This window comes from Carya illinoinensis, chromosome 6 (assembly GCF_018687715.1).
Source record: "Carya illinoinensis cultivar Pawnee chromosome 6, C.illinoinensisPawnee_v1, whole genome shotgun sequence".
NCBI classification, from domain to species: Eukaryota; Viridiplantae; Streptophyta; class Magnoliopsida; order Fagales; family Juglandaceae; genus Carya; species Carya illinoinensis.
In genome coordinates this window covers 6,699,820-6,713,744 of record NC_056757.1, presented here as the reverse complement: position 1 = coordinate 6,713,744, position 13,925 = coordinate 6,699,820, and the positions used below count along the sequence as shown (strand labels likewise).

Here is a 13,925-nt window from a genome sequence, read left to right as displayed (position 1 = left end):
GTCTATAAACTGAACTTTCCTGTTTAAACATATATATATATATATATATATATATATAGATCTTTTAAACTATTTTCCTTAATTACAAATAGAAAAATGAATAATGATACAAGTACATTAATAATTTTTACAATTCTTTTTATAATCTATATATGTTGCAATTTTTTTTTTTTCTTTTACTACTCCAGCTGTTTTTTACAAACTTGTGTTATTTAATCTTTGGAGAAATTAAAACACTTACACATAAAGCATCATCATATATATGATCCATTGAGTTATATGTGTGTGTACATGATGCGCGCGCTTGCATGCATGCCATGACATGAAATATTCTTGGGTGAGGTAGGTGCGTGGCCGGTTAGTTGTTATTTATGGGTCATAATTAATTCATGACATGTAACGTTGGGATATATTATATATAAAGTTCCAGCTCAATTTAGCCTATAATTTTTACACCGTAGTACTGTCAGAAAAAGGCTTACATGCATGATTGATTAATGGTTTTTTAAAGACCTTAATTTCATCGTGCAATGGGAGATTCTACGTACATACAAAGTAATATATATATATATATATACACACACACACACGTGAAGATCTTGCAATTAATCCACTTCACATGCACATGATCATGATCATGATCAGTAATGCATATCATGTGATGATCATGAGCAAAAACGTATATGTATTTGGTTTACCAATCATCATGAATGATGATTGGTAAACCCTATAATATTTTAAAGGGAAATTATTAAGCGTGTAATTCTTCGATCTATGAGATTGGCCATGACTGCGAAGAAACTTCTCCGCTCCCACAAAGATAGATGATCATAAACAAGATCGTATTAGTTCATTAAATTATTAACCAGATCAAGAATAAAATAAGAAATAAATAAAGAAAAGATAGAATTAGAGAGGGACCATATATATATAGCCACAAATATTCTAAGACTTAGCTTAGAATTATTAAGTTGATCATGAACAGCATGCACGTACTACTGTCATTCGGACACAATATTATTTGAAATATAACATGAAAAGCAAAAGGCATTTGAAAATTAAAGAGAAGCAACATACTTATCAATTAAATCTTTCCAGTAAGAGTCGCTTGCTTCATCCTCCATGATATCTCCCAAAGGTTCAAAGGTGGTTGAAGTGCTGGATGAAGGCAGGCAGTTAGATATATCGTTTGAGTTAAGCTTGTTTTCGATTTGGCTGATGATTGAACAACACTCGGGTGAAGCTGAAACCAAGCTGTTAGGATATCGATGCATATCATTTGAAGGTGGGATAGAATAATATTCTTCAGCAAGTTGCAGGTGATCATCACAATCACTGTTATTGCTCATATAAATTTCTAAGCCATTTACAGGCTGAACATTAACACTACTGGATTGTGGTTGCTGATCATGAATTTCATAGTTTGGAAGATTGGGCTGCATTTGAGCAGTGATTTGTGGGGGAAAACCAATATTTGAGGCATTTTCAAGAGCTTCAAGCTTGGAATTCATTTGCTGGAACTCATTTAGATATTGGTGGTGATCAGGAATTGAGGACGACCCAAAATGATTGATTGTTTCTCTATATGAAGTAGGAGCTGTGCTCATACGGAGTTGGATTAATATATTATGCAGAAGTTGGATCTTTGCAAATTGTGTGGCATCTGAATATTGTCGCCTGAAAGCGTTGTCCCAATTAGGATATGTACTCAAATTGGCCAAATTGGCAGCAGCAAGCCGTTGTGGCAGATTGGAAAGAACATTGATCAGGTCATGATGAGTTCTTCGCCTGTGGGTGACTGGGTCTATACCCATCTGCAGAAGCTTTTTCTTTAAATGGGTGTTCCAAAAGTTCTTGATCTCGTTATCTGTCCTCCCTGGAAGATGGCTAGCTATGACCGACCACCTACAATAATGAAACAATAATGAACCATAAAGCATTTATGATCACTTTGAATGTCTTCTAGAATTGTTTAGTCTTAATGGTCTTCATTTTTTTAGCTCAATAAAGCATACGATTATTGGAAAACTGATTGAAACTGTGTATACCTATCATTCAGAATCTAAGAAAAATTATATTTATAAGAACCTTTCACAAAAATCTTAACATGACATGATTTGATCTTTTGTAAGAAAATATATAAATCTTAAACTTTAGGTCAGGGATGTAAAAAGAGTGTTCTTCACATCGACTTGCAAATAAAATAGTCTGATTTGAAAGTATTATACATCCATTAAAAAAAAAAAAATCAATAAAGGCCTATGGTTTAAAAGAATTACTTATTTCCAAGAACTGCATGCAAATTGATGATGATTTGTTGCTCTTCTTCAGAAAATTTGCCCCTCTTGATATCAGGCTTTAGATAATTAGCCCACCTAAGCCTGCAACTCTTTCCGCACCTCTTCAATCCTGCAAGCTTTGGAAGTGTTCTCCACCTCCCATGACCATGTTTCTGAATGTAATCCACCAACTTCTGATCCTCCTCTGGAGTCCAAGGCCCCTTCTTCAAACCATTTTCGTTGCAGCATGGTGATCTCCCCATCTTTTCTGCAGAGAAAGAAAAATTATCAAGGATATTGGGTTATCTAATTTCCATTAATTTTCTGGTTTGGTTGTGTTGGAATAAAGAATTAGGACAACATATATACAAAAGGTTCAAAGAAATTCAAACCTCAGTATTTTTGTGAGCTGGAGGAGGAAGAAATATATGATGATTATGTGTTGGGGAATATAACAGAGAATTGCTAGTTATATATAACGCGGCTGCTTGGAAATTAGAACTATATGGGTTATAGGTCAAAGTGTAGTGCAGAAGATTTCTTCTCCATGAGATGGCATTTTGACTCGAATTAATTAATTAATTATATCTTAATGGTAATAAGTTCCAAGTTTTTCCTTAACTATTTTTCATGGCCATGACCATTAATTATTAGATCAAATTATTTTATTGAGTTAATTATATTTTCCTCTCTCAAACAATGATGATCAAGATCATCATCATCTTATTGTCTTTAATTGAACTTGGTATGCAATTCTCTCCCTATATTCAACGTCTTTATCATCTGCATGCGATGATCGGCCTCAATTACCTCCCTAATTAATCAAATAATTCCATTAATTGGAACCGAAAATAAATAAATTTTGCTCCTAATGATGTAAATGCATGAAAGTTTAAATGATAACAAATGCTAAGCTTTAATTATATTAGATCTATACCAAGAGCTTGACAGCCTGATAATATATATAACCCGGTTCTTTAAATGAAAAACCTGGATTCTAACCCCCCACCCCCCTTATTAAAATATATATATATATATACACTTACTGGATCTCCCTTTTGATGAATTCTAGTTCTAAATATTAATTACAAATGATATAACATGATCATAATAGAGTACTATTAATTAAGAATAATTTTACATATAACTGTGAAGTACATAAATGTTTTGTAATCGCTTTGAAAAAGAGTGAGATTTTTTATTAAAAAAATTAATTTTTTTCATATAAATCATATATTTCATTCACTTTTTTTAAGGCGATTATGCAATATTTATAGAATTCACGTTACAAATATATTTTCTCCTCAATTAAACTGGCTGATGAACTTGGGACTCATGCATGTACAATAAAATTAGGAAAGTAGTCCGAGCAGGCAAGCAGCTTGATCCAAGTGCACTTAAGATATTGGCCAAATTAGTTAGCCAAGTTAATTATTTGGTCAAGTTGAGGTGTTCCAATTAAACAGGTTAGGCCTAAGCCTAGCTAGCTAGCTAGCTGTTCCAATTTTGTGGGTTAATTGATCAGTATGTGCTAGCTATTACCTATATTATAAATTGCTACAATCATCAATGACCTCTGCCTTGAAGAACTTAAAATCAAAACTATTTATCATTTATGCATCTTCATCCTCACCTTATAATTAAGAATTTCTTCTCTAAAAGTAATTGTATTTATAAAATGTGTCCATGAAATATGAATTGCTTATGACCCATCTGATCATGTTCCACATGATGATCATTTACTTAATTGGTAAAATTTCAAGTGCATGATATATAAAAGGCCGACCCGGCCCGCCTGCTAATGCTATGATTTTACAATGATACATCATATGCAAAACAAACGACCTAGATTTAGGGCATGTTCGGAAAGTACGATCTCATGATCTCATTTAAAAAATTCTTATAATTTTTTTTTTAAATATCATTTAAATATAAATATTTTTTAATCTTAAATTTTTAACTTTTTATCTAATCATGATTAAAACTTTTCCAAATTTTTAAACAAAATACAAAAAGACAATAACATTTTTTCAAATTTAAAAACAAAAATCATCTTAAAAAGTTATATTATAACAATATTTTAACTTTATAATATTATTATTTAACATTTTCTCTTTCATTTTTCAAAACTCAATATAACATCTTAATTCTAATTTTAACACTACTACTTACAAATCATTTCACTATTATATATTCATAGAATTTTTATCTCATCTCACTTTTAAATGAATCATTACCCTAACATACATTTATGCATATACGGATATACATACATATGTATGCATGTATGTTTATATGTATATATGTGGATATATAACAAACATAAGATCTAGATCGAGGTGGAGCATAAATCAAGGGTATTTAGGTAATAGTAGAAAGTAGGTACTACGTACTCAACTGTCAGCAACGAACATGCACCAATTCTCTGGGTAGTTTGTCCACGTGTCAGGCTTTTGAAGGCTAAAGTAATAGTAGTTAGGGAGGAGTCCTGGTCCTGGTCATTACAGGTTGTGTGGATTGGACCGGAATTATTCCATTTAGAGTTTTTCAGACCGAATTCTCTAAGGATCGGGTCAGTCTTGTCTAGTACATTTGGTTCATCGTGAATTTTTTTTTAAGGGTATTTTATTTAATATTTATGTAATTATATTGTGATATATTTAATAATAATATTATATATATATTAGTAATACACTAATACTATTAATCTATTAATATATAGTAAATTAGTAATAGTTATTAACTTATTTACTATAACTAATAATTATATGTAATAATAGTAATACTATATTTAATAGACTAGCATTATGATATCTATTCAAACCTCACACATTTATTAATACTCTATGTAATATTATATTAAATAATAGTAATACTCTATATAGTTATATTAAATACTATATTACTAATACTCTATGTAGTTATAATGATTTAATACTAACATATTACATATTAAGTTAACTATACTAATACTATTATAAATTTATACATATATGATATATTATAATTTATACTATAACTCCTATAATATGTTAATAAATTAATATATATTAGTACTATATATTATAAGTAATAGTTATACATTAAAGAATATAATAATACATTGATACTAAATATATATAGTTTCAGACTTATAATGATTTAGTTATTATGAATTTATGATTAGTATAAATATATAATAGTATTAGTATTAGACTATTAGTAATTTAGTATAGCTATATTATATTAGTAATATTAGTTATATGGAATCAGTCAGTTAGTATAACTGTATTTTACATTATTAGTATTAATATAAACATTAGTATTAGTATAGCTATATAGCCTATATTAGAATTGAGTCTTAGACTATATAATGGATTAATGGTATTAGTACAACTGTATAAGTATACTATATATATAGCTATATATAATATATTAGTATTAATTATAGTCATTAGTATAACTATATAATAGTATTAATAGTAGACTATTAATATAGCTATATATTAGTATTATTTATACTATTATAATGAATTAGTATATTATAATTTCTATATTATAATTTATACTATAATTCTTATAATATGTTAATATATTAATATATACTAATACTATATATTATAGTTATACATTTAAGAATATAATAATACATTCATATTAAATATATATAGGTATAGTGATTTAGTTATTAACTTATTATGATTAGTATAATTATATAAATTATATAATAGTATATTAGTATTAATAATAGACTATTAATATAACTATATATTAGTATTAGTTATATTAATTTAATATAACTATATTAGTATAAGTATATATATATAACTACAGTCTATATATTAGACTATTAGTATTTTTTTTATATCATATATAATTATATAATTAATTATATATAACTATTATATAAATAATATATCTATATATTTTTTAATTTCTATTCGATCTATTCAGAAGAGAAAAATCCTTAGACCGAAACTGGACTAAATGAATTCGGTTTCTTAAATATTAGACCAGACTGAACCGGCCTGGTCGTTCGTTTCTCCCGTACAGGCCGGCTGATTCTCACGCTAGTAGTAGGCTAAATTTCCTTGGAGAAAATAGATGGAGATCGGAGAAACCTAACCCTAGCTAGCTAGCTGTTCCTTAAACTAAAGTACTTTCGTAATAAAAGCATAAAACACACGCAAAACGAAATATAGAGTCTACGCACTCTAGCTAACATGACTGATCTCCAAGCGACTGTTTTTCTATGATAATTTCAACGGGTCATTTAATTCTCTCGTTGGATTCTTCTCGCTATAACCTTATCTTGGTGTATGGTAGCCACTCATGTAATATTATTCCTTCAAGCAAGCTGTCATGTAAAATATAATTTTAATTTTTACAAATTATTAATACTATATACATACATATATTATATATATATATATATGATGAAAGGCTGATCATCAAATTAACGTCATCAAAAGCAAAAGTTATATATACAGCAATTGATTATATATATATATATTAATATACATGGATGGATCAGCCTTTTTATTGATCAATATCATTAGGTACATAGTCGGTATTCCAAATTAATTAAGATTAATCTTGATTACTAGCTGCTTACGTAGGCAGATACGTACTCATGATCATGAGATCAAACATGACCAAATTTAAGAAAGCAAATAAATTTGTAAGACAAGATCATACATTAATATACAAATTAATTACCAAATAAATTATTATGAACAATAATTCATGATCATCAAGCTAGCTGATACTCCAAGCTAGCTAATTATTTTCTGAAAAAGTTTTTCGATCTGCACGTGCGCGTACTTATAAATTAATTCGAATCCCTTGCGCTTATAATTAATTAATGGTAATATATATAATTAATTAAACAGCTTTTAAACCCAACATAATATATACATGAACCTCCCCTGCATCTAAACGTTATGGAAAAAAAGTAATTTATAATAAGCCTGCATGCATGATGATGTTTATTATTATTATTATTATTATTATTATTATTATTCAGCTACGTGCTTAAAGTGCATGCATGTATATTTAGATCATTGAAAGAGAGAAACACAGAACTCAGATATGGCTGTTGTCACTGCTTCATGTCTCTTGTCGCCATTCTCAATCGTCGGACACCTAGCTAATTGCATGCATGCAGCCGCCCGGGGCCGGGGGGAGATACTTCAAAAACAAAAATTTTATGAATGCGAGTTATAACAGCTTGCATGTTTTTTGTATGATTAAAGATCGATAGAGTATTATATATACACACACACACATATATATATATATATATATATATATACTAAATGAATTTACTGATATTCTTCGATCCATAGAGATTGATCAACGAATCTATCAACAGTACAAGGTTTTTTTTTTTTTTTAAAGAAATTTGTCATCATTTATTATAAACCAAAATAATACATTTGGAACTCTATCAGTACATTATTTCTTTTTGTGACTAATCTGGTCTTTGCTATTACTGATACTCTCTATAAAAAAGCATCTAAGAGATAACACTTTTTGCCTAAACACAGACTCAACATTGCCCTTCATAAAAAGAGATGACTCAATTTTCTCTACAGATCACAAACCTCCGAAATACAAACTCTTTTTTTATTTTAATAAATAATAAGGAAACCAAAAAGGAAAACAATAAGACAGATGTGAAAAAAGACAGATTACAGTTTAGACTAACTTTGATAGATTTTAAAATCTGTGATAGCAGGTGAAGACAACACACTTGTCTCTTTTCAGTTACAAAGATCAGATCTGAAAGGTCTAGTGGTGGCGACTTTGGTGATCTGACGCGTGTGTCGAGAAGAGTTGGTGATTTGGCACATGTGTCGAAAAGAGTTGTCAGAAGAGAACCGCATGCAATATTTTTGCGAAACCATCACTTTCCTCTAAATGATTTTCGACCTATAGAATGAAATGGAGGAGGAGGAGGAAGCTGAGACCTCCTCCCCCTTTGACGAAAATCAGATTTGGAGCTTTGAAATTTTACGAGAGATTGGGGAACGGGGGGGGGGGGGGGGGGAGAGAAGAGGTGCTAGCCAAAGTTTCTCAACAGTACAAGGTTATTAATTAAGCATATTAGAACTATTAAGATAAATATAAATGATTAAATCCATATCTTCATATCTGTTTAAACTTTTCAAACAAGTGATACTGATTTCACATGGTATCAAAACATAGGTCTTGAGATCAAATTCTAACTCTACACTATATCTCGTTTAGTTAAATATTTCATATATTAGATTCATTCATTGAGAAATAGAATGACCCTTACATAAGGGAGTGTTAAGATGTAAATTAAATAATAAAATCTACATCTTCTCATAAATTTAAAATTTTGAAACAAGTGGTTATTTTTTATTATATAACAATAAAATAATATAAGATCAATTTGACTTTAACTATTTCATTCACATCAAATTTTCACATTAGATTATTCATTTATTCATTATATAGTAATAAAATAATATTAATTACTTTAAAAAATATTTAATTTTATCATTCTATCTATTACATGTAAAATAGTAATCATATTCTAATTAAATTAATTTGTTTCTTATGAAGTATATAAAAATTTATAACATACCAAAAGGAGATTAAATGACAACTAGCATAATTCAAATAGGAAAGAGAAAGAGGAACAAAGTCCAAGCAGTTGATGAGAAAGAGGAAAGAGAAATAATTAATAAAATATATATTTGGTCTATCTACAATAATCTTTAAACTTAAAAATTATTTTTAAAGTCATTGTAGCTAAAGTCCAACTATTTGGAATTTAGTTATAATCCAATATTGTGATCATATTTTGTTCTATAATAGCTAAATACTCAATGGATTTAGCTTTTAGCTAATCCATTGAGGATGCACGTACTAAGGTCTCATGATTAATTTAGTTACACAAATCATCTCATCTCTTCTTATATTATAATCTAATCATTACAAGTACTTTCACAAACTCTCACACAAAATACAATAAACAATTGATCAGCTTTTTAAAATCTTAAAATAAAAATTATATTAAAAAATTATATTTTAACAATATTTTATTCAATTTGCATCACATATCATTAATGTAACCAAATGAGGCCTTAATGCTATGGTACATAGCAAGCAAGGATTAAATTTAAGTACGCTCTCACATTAATGTCCAAATATTTCACAAGAACATTCACATAATCTCTCTTTTCCGAAATTAAATCATCCAACAATGATTGGGGATGATCAGGATGTCTATGCATGGTAGTACTCTGTTGAAAGCCACCTGTAGTGTGAAACCAAACACATTGCAATTCATTCACCAACCCCCAGGACATGTGCACCGTTTTCATTCTTGGATTATTAGGCACCAGCCACCCACCCACTCCACCGAATTCTGCAGCAAAGATTGATCAACAAATGCTGCACCGAATTGAAGGCCATCTTGGTCAAGAAGAGTGGCAATTTGTCCCCCATAATTTCTCCTATAAAAGGAGATGAATTGTCAAGAGAAAATCATCCTTACTGAGGTGAGAGATCGGGCAGAGGGCTGAGGGCGAAAATGGGTTCTGGGGAAACCCAGAACGGAGACCATTTGAGAGAGATAGAGAGATGTTGTGAGTGTTTGTAAAATTGTACAAACATAGTGAAAAATTCGAATTTCCGCTTCAGTAGACGTAGACAAGTTGCCGAACCACTTAAATATTGTCTTCATCTATTGTGGGTGTGATTTCTGGGCGGCCGGAAGCGCAACAAATGGTATCAAAGCTTCGGTTCGTGCTATCCAGAAAATTAAAGTTGATCAAAATCAACTTTTGTTCACACCACAATGTTCCTCTCATCAAGACGGATCCGTTGCCGCAAACGGCATCGAAAACGGAGGTCGGAGGAGCCCATACGCGCCCCTGGAAGTTGGAGAGTGCACAAAACGCGCCTCAGTTGCACTAGAGGAAGAAGACGAGTGGGAAACACGCGCCCACGCGCCCCACTCGCGGCTGGAGGAGGAAGACGCGTGAGGGACACGCGTCCACCGCCCTCACGCGCGGCTGGGGGTTGAAGACGCGTGCAGGGCACGCGCTCACGCGCCCCCACGCGCACTCGGAGTACTCTGGCGCGTGTTGGACACGCGCCAGACGCGCCTCAGATGCCCTACTGCGGCGCGTGTGGTATACGCGCCAGAGAGATCTGGACCGTCCGATTTTCAGATCTTTGTTGGGCTAGATCTAAGCCATCCGGAGTCCGATTTCAACGATCAAATAGTGCTTTCCAACTATTTGGATTATTCCGGACTCATCCGTACGGTGGGAATGTTGAGATTCGCCATTAGTACTGTCGATCTAAACTGTCGATGTATTGCAGATCATTTTGGGCTAGATCTACGCCGGTTGGAGTTCAATTGTGATGATCAAATAGTGCTGACAAACTATTTGGATCATTCCGAACTCATCTGTACGGTGGGAATGTGGAGATTCGCCATCGGTACTGTCGATCTGAACTGTCGAGGTGTTGCAGATCAGTTGTGGGCTTGATCGTAGCCAATTGGAGTTCCATCGCGATGATCAAATAGTGGTGGCAAACTATTTGGATCATTCCGGACTCATCGGTACGGTGGAAATGTTGAGATTCGCCATCGGTACATTCGATCTGAACCGTCCACGTGTTACAGATCAGTTGTGGGCTTGATCGTAGCCAGTTGGAGTCATGATGGACTCATTGGTTTTGGGCTTAATTTAAGCCAGTTGGGATTGTGAAATTTGATGGAGCAAATTTTAGATCATTGGACGATGCTGATTAACTTGTTATATCAGCAGGTTTTGGCAGTCATACAACTCATGGAGCATATTGTTATTAAGAGGAGAATCGCATCGGATCTCGTTGTGGCTTTCTTTGAAAAGCCAGTTGCAAATAACAAAGTGCAGATGAAGCTTTGGTGTGGTAGTGTGGATACGTACAGTCTAAGGAGGTTCTGTCTAGGAGATTGAAAATTTTAAGTGTGTCCATTGTGACCCTCCAATCTTTTCTGGGAACTGACTTAGTGAGGTACTATTCATTTATACGGTAAATTCATTAAAGTAATGTCAGGAAGTAAGGCTTCAAATCTTATCAGATTTGAGGTGGAGAAACGGTTCAATTTCAGATATGGCAGAAGGTACTATTGTTGCCCAATAGCATTTGGCGTTGTGGTCAAAAGGTTGGGAGGTCATGAGAATGGCTATGAGTAATTCTACAAAGAGGTCGAAGTTGAAGTTTCTCAATGTAAGAGATCTTATCCTGGATGAGGAGGTGCGCAGAAGAGATTCTGGCAAGATCTCGAGTTGTTAGTCCTGAATGTTGATTGTAAAGACAGAGGCAAGTCAAGATCTGGACAACAGATGACTCGCTAGAAATTGTGGCAAGACAGGCCACAAGAGACTGCTAAAATCAGGAGAAAACTGAGAATGATGCTGTGAATATGGTGACTGAAGAAATACATGGCGTTGCATTTCTTGCAGTGCACAATGCTGTTAAAGACAGCTTGAAGACAGCAGTCATTCAATAGTGTTTTCTCAAAAAGGCGTTGAAGGGTAAATCAATCCCTGAAGTCAACAGTGATACTAGCGACTGGTGAAACGGCTAGTACAAGGAGCATTTTCGGCAAGTGGCTCCAAGTCAGTAAATGGAGATACTGGTATTGATGCTAATGTTGTGTCTCTCTCCATGGAAAAAGAAACATGTATATCCTCATGGCATGCCGCTAATTCCCAGAGTTGTCATGATAGAGGATGTGTTAATGTTAGCAGGTCCACAAGTTAACACACAGGCATTGGTTTGGCATTAATGCAGGGTGTGTGGTGGAAATTCATGTCGATGACTGATGAACTTCCAGGAGAGCCAAACGTGGAAGTTACACCATAGTTTTCAGCAAGGTTATTTTCGACATGGGCCGAAGTGAAATGTTTGGAATTAGTTTATTCTGAGTGGATATGCTTTTATGGTGAAGCATGATAGCGGGAGCTATGAAGATCTTCATTGAGGTGGAGCTTGGCTGTGGGACCAGTCAAAGTCACAAGGTGGAGATTGTTGCTATTGTTGCCAATAACATTTAGTGTTGGAAGGTCACGAATGATTAATTGGTCTTGGCTCGTGGTAATTGTCGTGTGAATTAGATGAGAAAGTAAAAGGAACCCAGTTTTACTTTTCTAAAGAAATCTCCCTAGACCACGACATGAAGTACATGTGTGAGAGATGGGAACAAAACGTCAGATGTTCCAGGGATATCTACACCTAAAGAACTGCCAAGACGATCAGATCTCCATGGTGGTTACTACCTTAAAATGTATCCTGCTGAATGAAGGTAGTGAACTACGGTATGAAGAAAAATCTTGCAAGAAGGGAGATTATGCAAGTCGGAGACTGCACACAAGATGGACACATGCGACTGAAGATAGCAGCAGGATGAAGGGTCAGTCACCCAGATCAGAGATGAGACCTCAGCAACAGTTTCTCTGATATGTGTCAAGGTCTGTGCGAGACCATTGATTCCCAGTGCAATGGGAGATGTGTTGCCCTATGTAGATGTGTTGATTAAGGGCATTGTACGTGATGAACTAAAGTTATGCATCACTTTAGTTAGTCTTCTAAGTTGAAGACATGAGCTGTAAAATTGTATAAGGGATCATGCTGGAGATAGAGCTCGGCATGTTGAGAACCAGTCTCCAAGTTGGAGATTGGTGTGATTGTAGGATTATGGAGCCTGGTTTGAAAGCTGTAAAGGCACCAAGCAGATTGTTCGCTCGGATGTGGCTAGAGCGAAGCAGATTGTTCGCTCGGATGAGCCTAGAGCGACGCTCAGTTTGCTCAAGGTGTTCGCTTGGATGTGGCTAGAGCGAAGCAGATTGTTCGCTCGGATGAGCCTAGAGCGAAGCTCAGTTTACTCAGATTGTTTGCTCGGATGTGGCTAGAGCGAAGCAGATTGTTCGCTCGGATGAGCTTAGAGCGAAGCTCAGTTTGCTCAAGATGTACATGAGTGCGGACTCATGAACTCGAGCAAAAGAAGAACCACAGAGTTGAGATTGTGCAATTGAGCACTGGTAAATCTCCTCTGAAAAAAATCCCTTGCAAGCTCCGTGGATATAGATGATGCTAATGCATTTGAAGATGCATTTGGAGAGGCATCTGGATATCCATTTGAAGACGTACCTGCAGATGCATTTGATAGCGGATCTCTCATGGCTGATAAGCATTCCAAGAAAGAGGTGAATTCATTTGAAGAATGAATCAGTGTGCAAGCAGCTTGGTATGGTACACTTTGGTGGAGGGGGTGATTGTTGAAAGCCACCTGCAGTGTGAAACCAAACACATTGCAATTCATTCACCAACCCCCAGGACATGTGCACCGTTTTCATTCTTGGATTATTAGGCACCAGCCACCCACCCACTCCACCGAATTCTGCAGCAAAGATTGATCAACAAATGCTGCACCGAATTGAAGGCCATCTTGGTCAAGAATGGTGGCAATTTGTCCCCCATAATTTCTCCTATAAAAGGAGATGAATTGTCAAGAGAAAATCATCCTCACTGAGGTGAGAGATCGGGCTGAGGGCGAAAACGGGTTCTGGAGAAACTCAGAATGGAGACCATTTGAGAGAGATAGAGAGATGTTGTGAGTGTTTGTAAAATTGT

General features: G+C 34.0%; 1 protein-coding gene across 2 annotated transcripts; it reads right to left on the bottom strand.

The window, feature by feature from the left end:
- Positions 1-825: 825 nt before the first annotated feature.
- On the bottom strand, positions 826-2,742 carry LOC122314010 (transcription factor MYB41-like). 2 transcript variants are annotated; one of them, XM_043129379.1, is made up of 3 exons: positions 2,672-2,742; positions 2,280-2,547; positions 826-1,905 (listed from the first exon to the last, which is right to left on the bottom strand). In XM_043129379.1, exons 2-3 carry the CDS (start codon positions 2,540-2,542, stop codon positions 1,059-1,061), a joined length of 1,110 nt encoding a protein of 369 aa, XP_042985313.1. In that variant the 5' UTR covers positions 2,543-2,547; positions 2,672-2,742; the 3' UTR covers positions 826-1,058. The 2 variants fall into 2 exon arrangements, with proteins under 2 accessions (XP_042985313.1, XP_042985312.1); XM_043129378.1 differs by lacking the exon at positions 2,672-2,742 and having other exon boundaries at positions 2,280-2,631.
- Positions 2,743-13,925: the final 11,183 nt, after the last annotated feature.

What these genes read in the sequence shown, in the direction of transcription:
- LOC122314010 (XM_043129379.1), bottom strand. Translation starts at nt 2,542, where the DNA reads ATGGGGAGATCACCATGCTGCAACGAAAATGGTTTGAAGAAGGGGCCT. An exon ending in CATGCAGTTCTTGGAAATAA is followed by an intron (nt 1,906 to 2,279) that starts GTAATTCTTTTA and finishes TCATTATTGTAG; the next exon opens with GTGGTCGGTCATAGCTAGCC.